Source organism: Mustelus asterias, chromosome 1, assembly GCF_964213995.1.
Source record: "Mustelus asterias chromosome 1, sMusAst1.hap1.1, whole genome shotgun sequence".
Classification (NCBI taxonomy): Eukaryota; Metazoa; Chordata; class Chondrichthyes; order Carcharhiniformes; family Triakidae; genus Mustelus; species Mustelus asterias.
The window spans coordinates 18,390,143-18,411,313 of record NC_135801.1 but is presented as its reverse complement, the minus strand read 5'-3'; the positions used below and the strand labels follow the sequence as shown (position 1 = coordinate 18,411,313).

Here is a 21,171-nt window from a genome sequence, read left to right as displayed (position 1 = left end):
GGGATATGGGCCAAATGTGGGCAATTGGGATTAGCTTCGGGGTTTAAAAAAAGGGCGGCATGGACAAGTTGGGCCGAAGGGCCTGTTTCTATGCTGTAAACCTCTATGACAAACTACATTCAAACACTGAATTGTAACTATCTAGTTAGGGTGTGCCAGATTTTTCCAGCTCTATTAATAAATCCAATTCAAGCAATAGCGGGTCAGTGTTTGCTGTCAAAATACAGTGAGGCTAATGTCTTGCAATTATGCGCGAATGGTACAGCAAATTCAGGAGTGGGGCAGACACAAGGTTAAATGTGGATATCCAAAAGTTGCTATTTGAAATACAGTGCCCTGCCAGTAACTTTGCAAAAACAATGGCTGGAATTTTACCACGGGAATCGGAGTGGGCGAGGGGAGGACAATGGGAAGGTCCGTTGGCCTTGGGTGGGATTTTACGGGTTTTGGCAAGAAGCGAGACCGTAAAATCCTGCCTGGAATCTCGCTGTCCGGTTCACCACTGAAATTTATTGAACAGTGTGAAATTACTGTACTTGTGTTATAGATATGGGGCGCGATCTTACCGCCCATTCGCGCCATGCTCCCACTCCAGCGACGACAGAGAATTTGGCGACAAGCCAAATCTCCGTTCACTGCAGCAGGATGGGAAAATCCCGCTGGTGTGAACAGTCGTAAATCAGCCATGATCTCAGCTTGCAGAGGAAGTTATCTTTGTCCATTTCATTCTGACAATCCGATTGGGTAAGGAAATGCACATTTGCTTACCTGTTCATTCCAGTGTGTTGCTGCAACATCATCAGCTGACACTTCCACCAACTTGCCACACAAAAATGTAAAAACCCAAATGTGCAAAGGTAAATGTAACTAACAATGTAATTATCATTGGATTACCCCATTACCGCAAATTATGGACCTAAACAATAAAGTGCCCGTGAGCGTGTAAGATATTCTTTGTACAAGATAACCGTAACCAGCTGAGCCTAATATAAACAAGTAAACTGTTCGGGAGGAATTTTACCGGCACGTCTGCCCGAGTATCGTATGATCCTGCCCAAGGCCAACGGAGAATCGGGGTGGACGTGCCAATAAAATTCCAGCCTTATTTTTAGCTAGTGGCTAAATTGCCCAGAAATTACTGACAAACTATTGGGGAGTTCATGGAGACCATCATTATTAGCACTAAAAAAAACCTTGAAATTTCTGAGGAAGAGATACACCATTGGTTTCAATTTGTTACAAATCGCAGGATGGCTCCTTCCACACTGCCAGTAGCCTTGCCAAAACAAAGAAACATTACCACCTCGCCGCGTGCCTCCCTCTTGTGTCATGAAACCATTGGATTTATGCTGTTAATACAAATTAATCTTGCAGCTGCTAATTCACGTTGCGAGAGCCCCATTAATGAAGCGATTTATGGTCCACTCGACCTTGGCATTCCAAAAAGGGAACAGTGAAACTGTGGAGTCTCACTCCTACAAGTAGTGACTTGTTTTGAGTGACGACTTAAATTTCAAACGTTTCAGCTTTTTCTTACTTTCCCTTTGTTTTTTCCCCTCTCACTTTATACTTAATTCATTCTCTTTCATTCCCTTCTTATTTCTCTTTCTGAATCTAAGCAAGATCTAATTCATTATATTTTCTTCTCCGCCATTTGCTCTATTTCTTTTTTCGTCTTCAAGTTTCATTGGTTAAGGGGATAGACCTTTGGACCTGATGTTCGCGAGGTTACTTGGCCCATTGACTTTCCCTTCCTCTTTTGATGGCACTAAGACTCGATGGGGAAAGGTACTGCATATCAGCAACCCTTGGCATTGTTTCCAAGTGGCTATAATTCATGCGCGGCTCTATACAGTTAATGTTGGCAGGTTGTTCAAACATAAGAGTTAGAATTTAACCTCATCCCGTTCTCAAATTGCATTTTCAAAACTTGCGACAAAACAACATACGGTCTGTTCATGATTCTTACTGCGAGATGTCCCAGTCCAGCAATTTCTGGATTATTGACTCCAATTATAGTGTCATCTCGTGCACAACCTGAGCAATTGCTCGTGCATATTTATAGTCTACTTCCAATTCTCTTCCCACACTAGTGGTGCACAATGGCAGACTTGTGTCTGTTTCCATAGCTAATGGAACAGGTCGCTAATCTGTCACCAGGGGCTTATAGATTGAGGGAGCACCATTCCACTCACGTGTGGCTGACCAGGGGTCCCTTCCGCTCTCACTGCCAGCCATTGGCATGTTGGAAGGATTTACAGGTTGACATACTCAACACATTTCCTTGGCCATCAAATCCTGGGATGGGACTCGAACCCAGAGCTTCTGGCTCAGAGGCAGGAACATTACCCCTGTGCCACAAGACCTCCTTTATTTATAGAACATGACCTTAATTGAAGAAGATCAGGGACGTTCTCCCTGATTTTCTGGCCAATATTTATCCCTTAACCAACATCATGAAAGACTGGGCATTATCTCCCAGCCATTTCTGCAGTGATGCTGTGTGCATAGAGTCTTCTGTGTTTCCTACATTACAACAATAATTACAATTGAAAAGTATATAATTCATTGTAAAGTACCGTCACATTCCAGTACATTATGGACTGTCAATCAATAGTTGACATTTTTAAAAACTACAAAAGGCTACAAAAATACAGCTGCCCGGGGATTCATAGAATTATAGAATCAGTGCAGAAGGAGGCCATTTGGCCCATTGAGTTTGCACCGACCACAATCCCACCCAGGCCCTGTCCCCATAACCCCATGCATTTACCCTAGCTAGTCCCCCTGACATTAAGGGGCAATTTAGCATGGCCAACCTACCTAACCCACACATCTGTGGACTGTGGGAGGTGACCGGAGCACCCAGAGGAAACCCACACAGACACGGGGAGAATGTGCAAACTCCACACAGACAGTGATCCAAGCCAGGAATCGAACCCCGGTCCCTGGCGCTGTGAGGCAGCAGTGCTAACCACTGGGCACCGTGCCAATTACTTGACTTCGCCAGTGGATTGAAGCATTCCAGTCTCAGGGGAGAAGAAAAGACACTTTCCAGATTGATGCTGAATCAACGCCTTTTCCTGAAATGAATACCAAAGGGTAATTTCAGATTGAGTCATTTAGATACAAAGACATTAGATGTTGCAAACTCTCAAGGTGTGAAAGTCATCACACAAGGCGCATAATTGACTTGGCCACTCACCTTATATGGAAAAGGACTTTGGATTTATAACAGGTAACATTGTGGACAGCCATCTTTTGTTGCCTCCTTTAAAACAGCAAGGAGCTACCCTGCAGACCAAAAACCGTCAACCAGCCTCCAGACATCCAAGGTAATAAACAGAAATACTTTGAATGTGGGAGATTCCTAACCAAGAGAAGGTCTTACCCCAACCTGTTTCAACTTCAAGCTCACCTGAGAACCAGCCTCTTGGAAATTCAACCACAAGTAACTTCACAGATTACTGAAAATCCTCTACTCTAAAAGATCATCACTTCAACCAGAGCAGCAATTCATCTAAGAAATTGCAGGCCTGCCATAAAAGAGAGACTGAGACAATGGAGCATTGTAATCGCATTGTTGTTTTCCCCAAATCTTTGTGTGAGTGATAGTGTGGGTGGGATGTTATGTTTGAAACCTCCAGGGTAAGTATGTAATGATAAATAACTTTCTTATTTTTCAATTCACAAAATGCTTGCTGCTGGAAATACTTAAATTGGGACAATCACACCCCTTGCATACAAACACACACTGATAACTGGCGGTAAGGAAACACATATATACCGTCTGTGACAAACTGGGTAACTCTGTCCAGGATCAAATCCATTGAAAATGAGCGAAACCTAACTTGAAAGGAATTGGAAGTGAAAAGGAAAAGCAAAATAAAGCCAAAATTGTTGAAACAAGAAAGAAAATGGATTACAGGAGTAAGCTTTGTGAATACTTACAACAAAAGATGGCTACTTTCAATGCAAAGGCATTTCGGCAAGAGAAGGTTTTAACTTGGCACAAATGAGCATCCGTGAACACTAAACAGCCAAAAGCCATGGCTAAGGAAGTATAACTTAACATACGGTATTAAGCATGGAGACTGGAGGTACTAAAGATGCGGTCCAAGCATCTCGGCCTCACTCCAGCTTCAGAAGATGCAGAACCAAAAACAGACCAGGTTAACTTAGACACAATTCATCTAGTACAGCGGAGGCCAGGGTTAGAGTTTCAGGCAAAACGGGCAGAGATACCCAAAAGGAAAGGAAGGCCGGGGAATTCCAATAGAGACGGGAGGAGCATGCATTCCACCTTGAACAGCTCAAGAGCTACAAACACAGAAAGATCAGGAATGGAGACTGATTGCAGCAGCTAGGATGAACCTGACTTTACTGCATGGTAATTAAAATTACAGAACTACAAAACTACAAAAGGTCGTGAATGTAGCCCAATCCATCACGCAAACCAGCCTCCCATCCACACACGGTCAGTTGGTAGGTGATCTCAGACTTTTGTATCTTTTTCCCGATGGAAGAAGGTGGAAGAGAGAATGTCTGGGGTTCGTGGGATCCTTAATTATGCTGGCTGCTTTGCCAAGGCAGTGGGCAGTGTATACAGAGTCAGTGAGTGGGAGGCTGGTTTGCGTGATGGATTGGGCTACATTCATGACCTTTTGTAGTTTGTGCAGTCTTGGACTGAGCAGGAGCCATACCAAGCTGTGATACAACCAGAAAGAATGTTTTCTATGGTGTATCTGTAAAGGTTGGTGAGTCGTAGCTGACATGCCAAATTTCCTTAGTCTTCTGAGAAAGTAGAGGCGTTGGTGGACTTTCTTAACTAAAATGTCGGCATGGGGGGACCAGGACAGGTTGTTGGTGATCAGGACACTTCAAAATTTGAAGCGCTTGACCATTTCTACTTCATCCCCTTGATGCAGACAGGGGCATATCCTGCACCACGCTTCCTGAAGTCGATGACTATCTCCTTCGTTTTGCTGACATTGAGGGGGAGATTATTGTCGTGGCACCAGCTCACCAGATTCTCTATCTCTTTCCTGTACTCCATCTCATTATTGTTTGAGATCCGGCCCACTACGGTGGTGTCATCAGCAAACTTGAAAATCGAGTTGGACGGAACTTGGTCACACAGCCATAGGTGTATAAGGAGTATAGTAAGGGGCTGAGGACACAGCCTTGTGGGGCACTGGTGTCGTGCAGGAGGTGTTGTTGCCTATCCTTACTGACAGCGGTCTGTGGGTTAGGAGTGAGTGGTTATGAGCGGCGCAGCGAGGAGACCAAGTGGACCATGAGGGAAATAAAGAAGTGGAATAGTAGTGGTCGCTCTGGAATTAAATTAATTAGACTCTTAGCAGCAAAGAAGCGATAAGAAGATAGGTGGAACAGAAATAGATTCCAGAGGAAAGAAGAGAAGACAGGGCAGATAGATCCTCAACTTGAAAAGGAAAGAAGCTGGAAAGTTAATCAGCAGGACTATGCCCTGCATGCTTCCAGTGCAGTAAGCCTGAGCACATAAAAGAAAATTGTTGGTTTGCCAAGAAACTTCGACCAGAACTGAGCCTTGGAAGTACGAAGCCCAGACTCAAATCGCATGTAGGCAGGACAAGATACCAACCTACAAAATACCTACCAAGCAATTACAGTGGCACAGCTAAGACCGGTTAACTCAGCACAAAAGAAATTGAACCTAGATCTTCTTGTCAGATGTCATAACGCTTGGGAAGAAACAACTTCTAATACTCAGCTTCAGAGTTTAGTTTAAACCACAAGCAATCAATGACAGATTGAACAAAAGTTTGGTGAGAGATAATTGATAGCGAGGATTGGTCAAGTAGAAAATACTATTTTTGGGAGGAATAAGTTAATGCCTAATCTGGTTAATTGCTTGAAATTTCTTTTTGATTTAAAAAAAAGATAATCACTATTTTGGCCTTGTAATATCATTGAAACACCAGCACGTGGTGCAGAGAAATTAGCAGTACTGAGCTGCAGGATGACACAAAGCAGAATTAACCAGGCTCCTTCCGATGTGGAGATAAGAAAAATTAGAGGCCATTTCATACAGTTGGTACAGACTTGATGGGCCGAATTGCCTCCTTCTGGACTGTAGGGATTCTATGATTCATACCCAGCCGCATTCACACGGATGTCACGCAGCAGCATTTCTGGATACTTGGGACAAGCCCTTTTTCCCTCTTTCTTTTCTGATCAGCTGCCCATTCAGTCAGTCTCCAGATTATGAGTGGTGCAGGGAGGAGGCCGAGTGGACCAAAAGGAAAAGAAGGAAATTGAATAGCGTTGGTCTCTCTGGAATTAAAGGGTAATTAGACCATTTGTCCAGCAGATAAACGTCACAGTGTTTGTCTTCTTACTGTTTGTTTGCCTTTCACTTCATTGAGTGGATTACAGTCCACAATAAGGTAGATTGTTCGTGACCCGTGGGGACAATGGGTTTGATTGAATTGAATGTGCCTGGGCATTCAACAAGACACACTTTGTAGCCAACTGGAGACCAGTCTTTTTGATATGCCATCTGGGCAAGTGCATTTTTGCACACCTGGAAGCCTTGCCAGTGCTGTCTTCAGGCATCAGGAGTGACAGGATGCTTTGTATCTGGTATGAGTTTACAAGTAAATGCTTCAGTACAACATATGAAATATCACGTTTCTCAGGAGTTTAGATCTCGTGATTGATAGTGATTGAGCACTAGGCATATATACTGAGAAATATCAGCAGCTAACATATAAAAGCATTCTTTCTGGTTGTATCACAGCTTGGTATGGCTCCTGCTCTGCCCAAGACCGCAAGGAACTACAAAAGGTCGTGAATGTAATCCAGTCCATCACGCAAACCAGCTCCCATCCATTGACACTTCCCGCTGCCTCAGCAAAGCAACCAGCCTAATTAAGGACCCCACACATCCCAGACATTCTCTCTTCCACCTTCTTCCATCGGGAAAAAGATACAAAAGTCTGAGGTCACGTACCAACCCTACTCAAGAACAGCTTCTTCCCTGCTGCCATCAGACTTTTGAATGGACCTACCTTGCATTAAATTGATCTTTCTCTATACCCTAGCTATGACTGTAACACTACATTCTGCACTCTCTTGTTTCCTTCTCTATGAACGGTATGCTTTGTCTGTATAGTGCGCAATAAATAATTTTCACTGTATACTCATATATGTGACAATAATAAATCAAATCAAAACACAGCTCCAAATAGTGGGAGCATCAACCATGATGATACACCTCATCTATCCACAAAGCACTTTCCAGATGGCGCAATATTAGTCTAACTCACTGTTTGGGGAACTGACAAGATTACATGTAATTTTGGATTTGTGCCTTGTCTGATTTTACTCTCCCCAAACCATGGTCAGAGCTTTACACTCCCCTCCCAGTGGGTTCTGAGGTGTGTGTGGAGGAGCATAAAATAGCATGGATGGGATTTCAGTTAGGATTTCGCCCACCCTGATTCAGGCACCATTTTACGATGGGGTGGACAGGATTTGAGATGGGAAGCCCATCCATGCCCCAATTAAGACCCTTTCCTGCCCAGCCTCAATTTTTAGGCTGGCAGGCACCCAATGACTGAAGGTGGAAAACATAAAAAGGTATAACCCTGGACATCAGGCAGGAAAGAAGTGGAGTGGTGGGGGTGCCTCCATTGGAAGGCCCCTTCAGACTAGTGGAATGGAGACCTCCAGCCCTCCTTCACCACCCCTAGTCCACTAGCGAGTTCATCTCCCTTGAGACTCCTCCAGGACATCTCACCCCCATCCACCACTCCTCATATTTACCTGCACTGCGGTTCCTGGGACTTAGCCTCAGACACAGTGCTGCAATACATCTTCTAGCCACTGCAGCACTGTGTCTGAATGGGCTGGAGAGCTGTCGGCCAATCTGATTGACTGACAGCTCCCCAAGGCGGTATTTCTATCCAAGGGAGGATGGAAGTACCCCCCTGCTGCCAATCTGTGCTCATTTGAGTGTAAAATGGCAGTGGGCTTGCAGAGCACACTGGGATGTGTTCCCCTTTGTCTCTCCAGATGTGGATGCCGAGTGCTCGCCATCCTGAAAATTCATTCCACTCAATCTTGATTTCCTGATTAGTGGGTTAGCTAAAAAAAAAGCAACAGTGTGGTAGTCTGTGAGCTTCATAAAATGGGGGGCAACAGGACATTAAATTAGCAACAGGCAGCTTACTACACTCTCTGACAAGTGCTCTCTGCTGAAGCCTGACAGCAACTTAATACAATGCTTCTCCTCTGTCCCCATATTGGTTCTTATATTATAAAAGTAAATCAGGACAAACCCTGGAGGGCTGGGCTGGGGGGGGGGGGGGGGCAGGAGGGGAGGTAGGGTTAATGTGAGGGCCAATAGGAAAGGGAAAAGGCAGGCAAGACTGCAAGGTAGTAGTATAGGTAATGATAACCAGTGTGTGACAGGGAGGGACAGAATGTATCATAACAAGGCTGCACCAGCAAATAAGGTCAGACCAAGTAAAACAGTAAATGAAAGCCTTGGGTGGGCAGGGCGAGCGAGTTTAGGTGCTGGGAATAGGTTGTCCATATTATTTTTGCTGCAGCTCATGTGAGTAGAGTTGGAGTAGTTACATTTTAATTAAACTTGGACCACTTTTATACCATATTCATTGCAATAACTGACAAAGTCAAGATAACTATTTAACCCTAACATGTAGCTGATGTATCCTATGTTAACTCCATGCATTAATCAAGACTGTATTAACTATACGAACAGAGGACACTGTAAAAACTCTGCAGGCCTGCCAGCATCTATTAGGAGAGAAACAGAGTTAACATTTCGAGTCATAGACTCTTTATCAGAACTTTGTCAGTGAGTCTATAGACTTGAAACCTTAACTCTGTTTCTTTCCTGATAGATGCTAGCAAACTGCTGGGCTTTTCCCACGTCCTCTGTTCTTGTTTCAGATTCCAGCATCCGCAGTATTTTGCTTATTTTACTGTATTAACGAGTTGGCCAGTCATGCAACAGATGATTATAAAAGTGATGAATTATTTCAATGAGCTAGAATCAATGAATCAATGTAAGCAATAATAATAGTGGAAAGACTGAGTTTTTATTTATGTTGTATAAAGCTGTCTTTCTCTCTCATGGGAAAATGCACAAGGGGCAATGAGACTAATTATTACATCTTGTAGAATAAACCAATGATTAAATACGGGACTTTCTGATCCCTGTGGCAAAGCTTCACATTGCCTTTGCCAACTGAAGAGCTAACACTACTTTTTCTGTATTAGGTATCAACATTCTGTTTCAAATTATATCTTCCCCGCCTCCATATATTCTGTCACCTTTTTATCCTTCCCTCTCTCCTCAATATATTGAGTTCTTGTTGGGGTCAGGAGCCACAACTGCCCAAGCAGCCATTCTTCAAGGATAAGGTTAGTCAAAGTGTCAAAGAAACTATTCAACTATGAGGAGATAGCATGTGCAATTCGTTCAACCAATGATCACACATGCACCACTTTAGTCAGGGATGGATGACTGTATAGTAATCAGCAGTGAGAAGATTGTTGACTATCTTTTCTCTACCCCAAAAGCATTGACACCAACTGAAGCAATCTTAAAAACTTCCTCAGCTGATATCAGTCAAGTCAGCACAAAACAGGGATTGAGCAAGGGACCTTCTTGGATTCAACCACTCACTGTCTTAACCAATTAGGTCACTGGGGAGTCTTAATGCTTACTTTCCACAGGAGTTCATAAGTACATAATTTTTCAACTACTCAATATTCACTTTACACATTAAAAGTGGGAGCAGACAATGGCAAGCTGCCTTGTCTCAATGACATCTTTCAGGGGATTTAGAAGAAAGATTAAGTTAGGAACAATTGCCCTTTATACTTTAACAACTTCTTGGCATGCTTGAACATTGGCTCTCGCTCAAACACAACTGTTTTCAAGGTAATGATGTTCATTCCAGTATTAGGCTAATTTTGCCAGTTTAATGTGTTAGGTTGAAAATGTTCCATCATCAAAATTGTTTCCCACATATGAAAGGCATTGAACTGCGCAAGGCAGCGACTATGTTGCTTTTGGAAGCCAACAGATTTTTTTTACTGTTGCCATTGGCATAACTAGATTTATTATAATTGTTAATGCAATATAGAGTGGATAATATGCACAGCCCACTGATACAGACCAGAAGGTACTAAGATTTTTTTTTGGACTGTGTTTTGGACAGTGCTGAGTTAGGTGATCACAGTCAAAGGCAAGCGTTACATTTGCCCTCAGCACCTCTGGGTGAAAGAGAGGTGCAAAGGCAGCTTGGAATTTATATGAATTCTCAGGATGCAAGCAATACTGGCAAGGCTGCATTTCTCTCAAAATGTTTAATGTTTATTCTTGGAACTAACACTGCATCATTCTCGGTATAGTAGCAGAGACACAATCATCAGGCAACTCAGATTCAACTAAATCTCCCACAGTAGTATTCACAACGTTAGGGACTAAAGTAGTTGGCACTTCCGGAGATGATTTTGAGAACTCATTTCGAGATGACAACAATTGGTCAGCATCGCGTTGACAAACTAGTTCATCTTCCGTTTGAACTATGTAAGAAATTGAACCTGTTTTTGCTTAAACTATGGCTTGTACCCATTTCTCATTCATGGCATAATTACATGCTTTTTAAAAATTCATTCGTGGGACATGGGCATCGCTGGTTGGCCAACATTTATTGCCCATCCCTAGTTGCCCTTGAAGGGCAATTGAGAGTCAACCACATTCCTGTGGTTGTAGGCCAGACCAGGTAAGGATGGTTCATTTGCTTTCGTAAAGGACATTAGTGAACCAGATGGGTTTTTCCGACAATCGGCGATGGTTTCATGATCATTACTAGATTCTTAATTCCAACTAACAATCAATGTCCTTGTTGACAATCAATGTCCTTGTCCAACGCCGGCATCTCCACATCTTGTTGAAATGAGCATTGTTTTGCTCTCACTTCTTGTCTAGCAACATAAGATTGGCTCCATTATCTCTGAGGTTTCTGGAGATGATAACAAATCAAATGCAGCTCTTAACTTTCTCTGTAAGAGCAATAATGCAGGTGAACTTTGGATAGTCGCATGAGTAGTGTTTCTATAAAATGGCAAAAAGCAATTTACACGACATGATAATGAACCTTTCTCTCTTTGGCAAATGGTCATCCGGATTCAAAACATCCGCCAGACTTGCTGAGATTTTCCAGCATTTTCTTTTTTGGTTTCAGATTCCAGCATCCACAGTGATTTGGGCTTTTAACCTTGCTGTCTTGAAGCTTTTAAAGAATTTTAAAGAATAGGATTGTATTTTATATTTCAGCTAATCCATTGGCTGATGGATGATAAAGTGCGGATATTATATGCCATATACCGTGTACTTTGAGATAATCCTCAAAGTCTTGTAATGTAAACTGTGAATCATTATCGCTAACAATACGTTTTGGATTATTAAATCTTGCAAAGATTTTGTCAGGTTTTTTAATAGTTTGTTCTATTTTAGTAGATCTCATAACTTCTGGTCACTATGAACGTGCATCAATCATGATTAAAAACATGTAACTCTCAAACAGACCAGCAAAATCTACATGTAATTGTTGCCATGGCATTTTAGACCACACCAAAGGGTGTAGACAATGGTGGTGTATTTCGTATTTGTACACAGAATTGATGCTGTCCCATTTTTACTTCAATCTGAGTTTCCAAACCCAACCAGCAAAAGTAACTACATGCTAATTCCTTCATTCAGATTATACCTGGATGTCCTTCATGTAATTGTTCCAAGAACATTTTACACACAGACTAGGAAGAATGATCACTCGGATTCCCCACAATAGAATGCAATTTGGACGGTCAGCTCAAGCTTTCTTGACACATATGGTTCCAAATCAGGATGTGGATGATGCCTTGCAGCTATCGTTCCTTTCAATACCATATCCATCACCTTCTCCATCACAAGATCATTTCTGGTATGTCTCTGAATTTGAGAAGCTGTCACAGGCAAATAATCTAATAGCAAAAAATAAAGAATATTAGCAAAACTAGTTGGTGGTATCTGCTCAATAGGTAAAGGTAATGGTGATAAAGTATCAGTATTAGCATGACATTCTGATTGATGGTACTTCATATCATCTGAGTGTGCAGGTAAGATGTGACTATTTTTGCGATCAACCAGCAGCTAATGACAGTGTGTGTTTATATGGCCCAAGAATAGCAGTTAAGGGTCAATGATCAATCAATAATATGAAATGATGACCATATAATGATGAAACCTTCTGTGCAAACAACTATATTCAATGCTTCTTTTGCTAGCTGACCATAGTTAAGATTCAGCACCCGTCAGAATATGTGAAGCAAAAGCTATTGGTCTTTCTTCTGCTGAAGGCATAATATGTGAAACAACTGCTCCTACTCCATAAGATGAAGCGTCACAAGCAAGCAGTGATAGTAACTTTGGATTAAAATGAACCAGCACTTCAAACTTCTGCAAAGCATCTTTGACATCTTTGTATGCATCCTCACGTTCTATTGTTCAGTTCCATGATTGTTTCACACACAGTAAACGATGCAATGGCTTCAATAATGTAACTAAGTTAGGAACAAATTTACCACAATAATTTACTAATCCTAGACCTCAATTGTGCCACATTCGTCAGACATGGAGCTCCTAAAATAGCGCCCATTTCTACTCTCAATTACATTTGCTTCAAGCTTCATTTGAACTCCCTTAATTGGGCCAAGTGTCTCTTTGAATACCCTCTTCTATTAATCCAGAAGGTGCTGTGGGTTTGTTTTGACATTGACCAACCTGTTGACAGCACTCCAGTTAAGCTTTATCTTCTCCAACCATGATTTCCCAAATAGAGCTGGAAAACTACCACAGACCACATGGAATAGCAACTCCAGTGTTTGTCCACTCAACTCTCTGTTGATCATGACGTTACCTTGTATTGACACAAGTTCTTCCATATGTATGTTTTACTTCCTATTGAACTGAGAAAAACAGGCACAAAGAACTTGTTGTAATTTTATAGGCTTGTACAAAATACTGAAAATGCTCTAGACAGGAACTCCATGATTCATTTTCTCATTGAAATGCCCTTGAACCCGAATTAACCCATCACTTCCCTTGCAGGTACTAGCAACTTGAGACAGCTCAATATAATTTTTTACTGTCTTCCTAGTGCTCTCCTTTTAATGTTGGCTTTAATGTATTCTTTTTTTTTCAAATGGCTCCAGCTGTACAGCAAAGCATCCACTTTTCAAAAATGCCAGATACTGCCTGAAATCTCACCCTTCTCTGATCAGAAAAAACCCTCTTTTAAAAACCACAGAGACCTTTTTTCCTTACGTCAGTCTTCCTTCACTGGCGCTTGATCTTTCATCCTGTTGTTGATTCTCCCCAGCTTTCCAACATTTGAAGTGTGAGGATCCACAATGCTCTTTACTTCCACTTTAGTCTTTTCTCAATGTTCTCAGTGAAACAAAATCCTGACTCTCTGCCAATTTTCTTTTCTGTATTGTCCCAACTATATCAGGTATTGTGAGTTTTACACAGAAAGAGAAGACTTGGTTTGCACACGTAGATTCAAAATAACTCAACAGGTTTTATTGAAAGATGCACTGCATAGAATACAAAACTGAAAGTAAAACAGCAGCCTCTGCAAACACTCTAATGACATCATCAAATTGTGGTCAGCTCTTAAATCAACCTGCAACCCATTTAAATATACAGCACTACCTGCCACCATCTTAGCAAAACTGGCACAAGGTAGAAAATACAGTTCAGTATTTGCTTAAATCATAGAATCCCTACAGTCCAGAATGAGGCCATTAAGCCCATCGAATCTGTGCCGACCACAATCCCACCCAGGCCCTATTCTCGTAACCCCAGACATTTACTCTGCTAATGCCCCTGACACTAGGGGCCAATTTAGCATAGCCAATCAACCTAACCCGCACATCTTTGGACTGTGGGAGGAAACTGGAGCACCTGGAGGAAACCCATGCAGACACGGGGAGAAAGTGCAAACTCCACACAGACAGTGACCCGAGGCTGGAACAGATCTACCCTTTGTTTTAACAAAGAAAATTACAGCACAGGCTTGGAGGCCCGAAGGGCCTGTTCCTGTGCTGTAATTTTCTTTGCTCTTTGTTAAAACAAAGGGTAGGTCTGTGATAATGTGGAGGGCAAGGAAAATTAAATGACAAATGGATGAGGGTGGAAGGTAGTGGGAGAAGTAAAGAAACAAAAGATGAATCTAGGAGAGGTGTAAGAAGGAAAAGTAGAATCACTACCAACAGCTACAATCCAGAAAAAGGGTTGGGGGGGGGCGGGGGTTTCCTCCGGGTGCTCCCGTTTCCTCCCACAGTCCAAAGATGTGCGGGTTAGGTTGATTGGCTATGCTAAATTAGCCCCTAGTGTCAGGGGCATTAGCAGAGTAAATGTGTGGGGTTACAAGAATAGGGCCTGGGTGGGATTGTGGTTGGCACAGATTCGATGGGTTGAATGGCCTCATTCTGGACTGTAGGGATTCTATGATTTAAACAAATACTGAACTGTATTTTCTATCTTGTGCCAGTTGGGGTTTTGCTAAGGTGGTGGCAGGTAGTGCTGTATATTTAAATGGGTTGCATGTTTCATTTATGAAGAGAAATTGTTGAATTCAATGTAATGTCTAGAATGATGTAAAATGCCAGATCGAAAGATGAGATGCTGCTCCTTTGAAGCTTTGCAGCTTCATCGGAATAGTGTAAGTGGCCGAGGGCAGGATGGGAGGAAGAGTTAAAATGACATGTGGATCCCAGCTGAAGTTTCACCCTTCATCTTTTGGATCCAGCCACAATCAGAGATCTCCATATTCAGTGTTCCTCAAACCACTGCTCTCACCACATGCTGAAACCCATGTGCCACACATGTAATCACTTGACCCCTCTCTTCAGCAGCACCGACTCACTTTATCTTAAAGCTGCCCCAATCTGCTGTTCTATTCCATTCTTTGCCTCATCCGGCACTTTAACAAAAAAAAACTTTGTTTCTTTTCAGGTGTCAAGGATCACAAGCTTCAACAACTCCCAGAACTTTCATCTGACCCTATTCCATCTTCTGTTCTCAACTCTTGCCTTGTTTCCACATCCCCTCTGTCCCCCAGTGATCAGTCTTCAGCAAAGGACATAGTTTCATCTCCTTACATCCTCACCTCAAATTAGCTTTGAACTCAGAATGCCACTGGCCTGTTTTCTGTCCTCTTCGCATATGTACCCACTCCCATGTCCAGTCAGAATTCTCATTGCACCTGGCCCTTCCCTCTCGTTTCTTATTCACTCTAGCTTTTTTCATTAACTGCTAGCATGACATCAGCCATTTCATTCAACAATGTTTCCATTAACTCCAAATAAATGGTATTGTGTTGGGAATCTGTATGCGTCCTGACTGTGTCTGCCTTTTTGTGGAATACGTGGAACATTCTTTGATTTACTTTTACTCAGTCCTCAGCATAGTTTAAAAATAAGGGGTTTCCCTTTAAGACAGAGATGAAGAGAAGTGTCTTCCCTTAGCAGATCATTAAGTCTTTGGCATTCTCTTGAACAGAGAGCAGTGGAGGCTCAACACCAAGTTATAGGTAGATTTTTGATCTACAAGGGTTATTGGGGGCAGGCAGGAAAGTGGAGTTAAGGACACAAATAGATTATACTGAATGGTGGAGCAGGCTCAAGGGGCTGAATGACCTACTCATAGAATCACTACAGTGCAGAAGGAGGCCATTTGGCCTATCGAGCCTGCACCAACAACAACCCCACCCAGGCCCTATCCCTGTAACCCCACATATTTATCCTGCTAATTTCCCTGACACGAAGGGGAAATTTAGCATGGCTAATCAATCTAACCCATACATTTTTGGTCTGTGGGAGGAAACTGGAGCACCCGGAGGAAACCCACACAAACACGGGCGCAATGTGCAACCTCCACACAGACAGACAGAAGCTGGAATTGAACTCAGGTCCCTGGTGCTGTGAGGCAGCAGTGCTCGCCACTGTGCCTGGTTCTTATTATCTTATGTAAGTGTTAATGCAGAAGCTCAAAACAGAGTAAAGTAGAAAGAAAAATAAACACCCAAAAAGTGATTTTATTAACCTTTTAATGAACAAGGAATTTCTATCCCAAACCATTTATATTACAATGGAAAACAGATATTGGGAACTAAGAAAATCAATTGTAGAAATAGAAAAATGAAAAGAATTGAAATATATTCAAAAAACAAATCGAATAATGAGAAATAAAAAACTCCCTTGAGGGAGTTGTACAGTGTAACTGGCCATGACTAAAAACCTACTTGTAGCTGCCAGAAGTGCAGAGCCAAGTGGGGGGAGCCAGAGTGGGAAAAATGGAGTTTTGAGTTTGGACAATGTGAGGAGTGGAAAATCCCACTGCTCAGCACCTGTATGAACGAAACATTCAGCTGAATAAATGAATGCCTTTTTCACACTGCCAACCTGGTGGAATATTTATGGGTCTCATACAACAAATATTCCTACAACCTTGGCAGCAGGAGAGGATGTGACAAAGGAGGGCTTTCACCAGCCAACAACTGAGGTCACAAGGCCATCAGCAGGCAGCGCCAGAGGGGAAGGTCAATCAGGAGGCAGCAATTCAAGGAAGACGCCATTACTGGCATATCGGCACATCTTCAGGACATGGACAAATGACCTCCAGAGGTCCAACAGGCAATGCCAGAGGCTGTCCTGGGATACGTTCACCGAAATTTGCAAGACTTGTAGCCACAGGATTTGGTGGCAACCACATGCCTGCAGCCCTTAAAGTGACTGCTGCTTTGCCATCACTTGATTCGAGGGCTCCACGAGTAACATCTGTGGCATTTAGCAGGCTGTCACACACAGGTGCAAAGGGATAGCCAATGCCCTCTTCAGTTGTGACAATGAGTTTATCAGGTTCACCACAGATAACATCAGCCAGGGCAATAGGCTTTGTTGCCATTGCTTGTTTCCCTGAACTGCAAGCAGATAATTGACTGTACTCCTGTTGCCTAAAGAGTTCCTTAGGAACAGCTAGCTACATTTGTGAACTGAAAAGGATTCCACTCTATTAATGTCAAACTGGCTTGCGACCACAGCCGAAGAATATTGCAAGTCTGTGCTTATTTCCTAGGGAGCTCCCTTGACTCATATCTAGTATAACTCCCAACTCCTGAAGGGATTGGGGAGAAGTTTGGGGGGGGGGGGGGGGGGCATAGAGGGAGAAAGGAGTTCAGAGATAAAATGGCTGAGGTAGCCCTGAAAGTAATAAAAACAGAAAATGCTGTAACAAATTAGCAGGTCTGGCAGCATCTGTGGAGAAAGAGTGGGTATCTTGAGCCAGTATGACTCTTCTCCAGAGTCAGAAAAGTCATGGCCTTGATGCGGAGCCACCATGCTTGGCCAGGAGAGTCTTTTAAAGCCCACTAGACTACCTGGTGGGATCCCCCCAAGGAAAACTGTCTCTGCCACATAATTGTAGGTTTATTACATTCCCGCTGACATTTTTTATATAAATCATGTGGATGCCACTTCCTGACACAGAAGCAGTGCCTATTTCTTGTTCCACCACCAGGAATGGCGTACCACTGATTAAATTCCACCCTCTGTCTGCAGGAATGCTCATAGCATTTTTTGTTTGGTCAAAGCTAAGCAGACGCAGAAGTCCTTGGTCCACTCATCCTGGCGCTTGAGAGCAATTTAAAAACATACAATTCACCTGATGAATTTACAAGCAAGCGGTTACAATTCCCTGAATTTCAAGAGAAAGGGCTAAAACAGCTAAATTTCACAAGAGCATCCCATGTCCTGTGAATTCACAACATGGTGGGAGATGCACAAATACAGTGAAGTATTAGATACACAATAAGTAAAGAGGTAGAGTGGAATATATGTATAATAAATTAAAGGTAAAGTCACCATAGTCCCACATGACCATAGGCTGCTGTCTGTCCCCTTTGATGAAGAGAGCGGATTGGTGGTGATTTAACCTGAGGATCACCATACTCAGGGGCAGCTTGGTGGGGGTACACAGGTTAGCACTGCTCCCTCACAGGGCCAGGGACCCGGGTTCAATTGCAGCCTCAGACTACTGTCTGTGTGGAGTCTGCACATTCTCCCTGTGTCTGCGTCGGTTTCCTCCAGATGCTCCAGTTTCTTCCCACACATCCAAATTGTGCGTTAGGTGGAGTGGTTATGCTAAATTGTCCTTTAGTGTCAAGGGGATTAACAGAGTAAATACGTGAGTTTACGGGGATAGGGGCTTAAGTGGGATTGTTGTTGGTGAAGACTCAATGCACTGAATGGCCTCCTTCTGCACTGTAGGGATTCTATCATACCTCAGCAAGGGGTAAGGTTGAGAAGGCAGGGCCTTCATGAGTATAATAGGTAGTAGATGAGAAACTAGTCCGGCTCTGTTTTTGTTGCTCTGAATAGCTTCCTAGGGTGGCATGATGGCACAATTGTTAGTGCTGCTGACTCACAACTCCAGGGACCTGTGTTCAATTCCCGATTTGAATCACTACCTGTGTGGAGTTTGCACATTCTCCCCTGTGTCTGCATGGGTTTCTGCCAGGTGCTCCAGTTTCCTCCCACAGTCCAATATACGTGATGGTTAGGTGCATTGGCTATGCTAAATTCTCCCTCAGCCAAACAGGTGCTGGAGTGTGGCGACTAGAAAATTTTCACAGTAATTTCATTACAGTGTTAATGTGTTATTGTGACACTAATAAATAAAGTTAAACTTGGACCTTGGTGAGACTACATTTGGAATAGTGTGTGCAGTTCTGGTCACCTCACTATAAGAAGGATGTGGACGCATTGGAGAGAGTGCAGAGGAGATTTACCAGGATGCTACCTGGTTTGGAGGGTAGGTCTTATGAGCAAAGGTTGAGGGAGCTAGGGCTTTTCTCTTTAGAGCGGAGGAGGATGAGAGGCGACTTAATAGAGGTTTATAAGATGATGAGGGGGATAGATAGAGTGGACGTTCAGAGACTATTTCCTCGGGTGGATGTAGCTGTTACTAGGGGGCATAACTATAAGGTTCATGGTGGGAGATATAGGAGGGATGTCCGAGGTAGGTTCTTTACTCAGAGAGTGGTTGGGGTGTGGAATGGACTGCCTGCTGTGATAGTGGAGTCGGACACTTTAGGAACTTTCAAGCGGTTATTGGATAGGCACATGGAGCACACCAGGATGATAGGGAGTGGGATAGCTTGATCTTGGTTTCGGGCACCAACATTGAGGGCCAAAGGGAAGGGCCTGTACTGTGCTGCACTGTTCTATGTTAAACCTGCTGTGCTGTAGTTTCTATGTAAGATACAGTGAAACCCAACTCAATGTGGAGGGAAGGGAGGTTCTGTGTTCTGGTCTCTATGGCGACCTCGGGTTCATGCAGTAACATCCAGTGAATGAAGTTTCTTCATAAAGCATAAAAACCATCATCAGACGTGTTCATTTTCATCGACTACACACACAATTCCCCAGAGGAGAAGCCGGCCGGTCTGTCTGTCTCTCTCACTGTCCCGCCGCCAGTTTTCATCTCAACTTCGCTTCCAAGGCAGGTGCCCCGACGCATAATGAGGACGTCACTACCCAGCGGCGCCGAGCCGCGTCCCCGATGATGACGTCAGTCCCGTTCTGGGCGCACGGCAGCTGAGGCAGGGTCGCGCAGTGATGAGCTGGCGACCGGTGACGTGTCGCACGGCAAGATGGCAGCGGATATCACACTGCTGTTCAGAGCGAGTGTGAAAACGGTCAAAACTCGGAACAAGGCCGTCGGCCTGAACGGCGAGCCGGTCAAAGAGGAGATCCTGAGGAAGGGGAGGAGCAGGGCCGAATTCACAGCCCGGGCGCGAGAAGTGGTGAGTGCTGGAGAGGGAGAGAGAGGCAAATGTAAACACTTGGAGGGGGATAGAAAGGAATTCTGCAGAAAGCAGAAAAAAAACCTTACATTTCTGTCGCGCCTTTCACGGCCACTGGACGTCCCAAATGTTTTACAGCCATTGAATTGCTGTTGAAATGTAGCCACTGTCGTAATGTGGGAAACACAGCTGCCAATTTGTGCGCAGGAATCTCCCATGAACAGCAATGTGATTAAATTCATGGGGTTACGGGGATAGAGCTTGGATGGGCCGAATCACCACCTGCTGCACTGAAGGGATTCAATGAAAATGGCAGCCTTCCATCTAGTAAGTGATCGTTTACGCCATGGCGGTCTGCTCTGTGTTTAGCATTGCCCCGTCTGTTTGCAGCATTATATTGTCAATGCTGACAGATAGTGATATGGTAGCATCCTGGACCATGATCCTGATGGTCAAACCAAGCTCCTTACAGATGAAAGAGAGTCTGTCGTTTTGTTACTGTTGGTGTTACTCATCGTGAAATGTTAGTGCGGCACCGTTGGTACAGAGCAACTCTCTGATAAGGTCTTAGTGCACCTTTCTTTTGGATCATAGGCAAGCAAGGCTGAACAGGTTTCCGTCGGTTCTGGTATATCAATAGATGCTCTCTACAGGTGTCCTGAAGGTATATGACAGCAGCAAAGAGAAGAATATGCCAAAGTGTGTCAGTATCAGAACACAATCCTGTTTGATCCCATTGCAGATCTCAAGGGTTCCGAAGCTGCTGCATCATAACTGACCTTACCCATCATGTTGTCATGGAATGGGGATATCACATTGAGCAGCTTTGGTGGGCAGCTATTTTTCTCCAACAGCTTCAATAGACCACCTCTGTTCACATGGTCCGTTACCTTAGTGTGATCAATGAAGGCAATATATAGTGATCTGCTTTGTTCACTTGATTTCTCTTGCAGCTGCTGGACTGAGAAGATCATGTCAAATAGAGATCTTCGAGTTCTGAAAGCACCCTAGAATTGTGGTAGAGGTGTTTAGCCATTTTCTGAAGACTGACAAGGGCAACAAAGGAAAATAGTTTTCCCACGATGCTCAGCAGGGAGCAGGCAGGCATGCCTCGATAATTGTTGCTGTCACTATGGTTGCCCCCGTTCTTATATAAAGTCACAGGATATGATCGTACCGGTCGTTCATGCCACACTCTTGCTGCAGCGAAGTTGGAAAATTTGGCACCTAGCCAAATCTC

At 43.5% G+C, this 21,171-nt stretch overlaps 1 protein-coding gene across 2 annotated transcripts in view; it reads left to right on the top strand.

The window, feature by feature from the left end:
- The first annotated feature begins 19,695 nt into the window (after positions 1-19,695).
- The window catches only part of stx18 (syntaxin 18), a 160,173-nt gene continuing 158,697 nt past the window's right edge, over positions 19,696-21,171 (top strand). Inside the window, exon 1 of one of the 2 annotated variants that reach the window (XM_078210140.1) lies at positions 19,696-19,931. In XM_078210140.1, coding sequence (XP_078066266.1) covers positions 19,779-19,931 — 153 coding nt within the window. In that variant the 5' untranslated portion in view covers positions 19,696-19,778. The remainder of the gene's footprint in view (positions 19,932-21,171) is intronic. The other variant, XM_078210141.1, reaches the window with a different exon arrangement.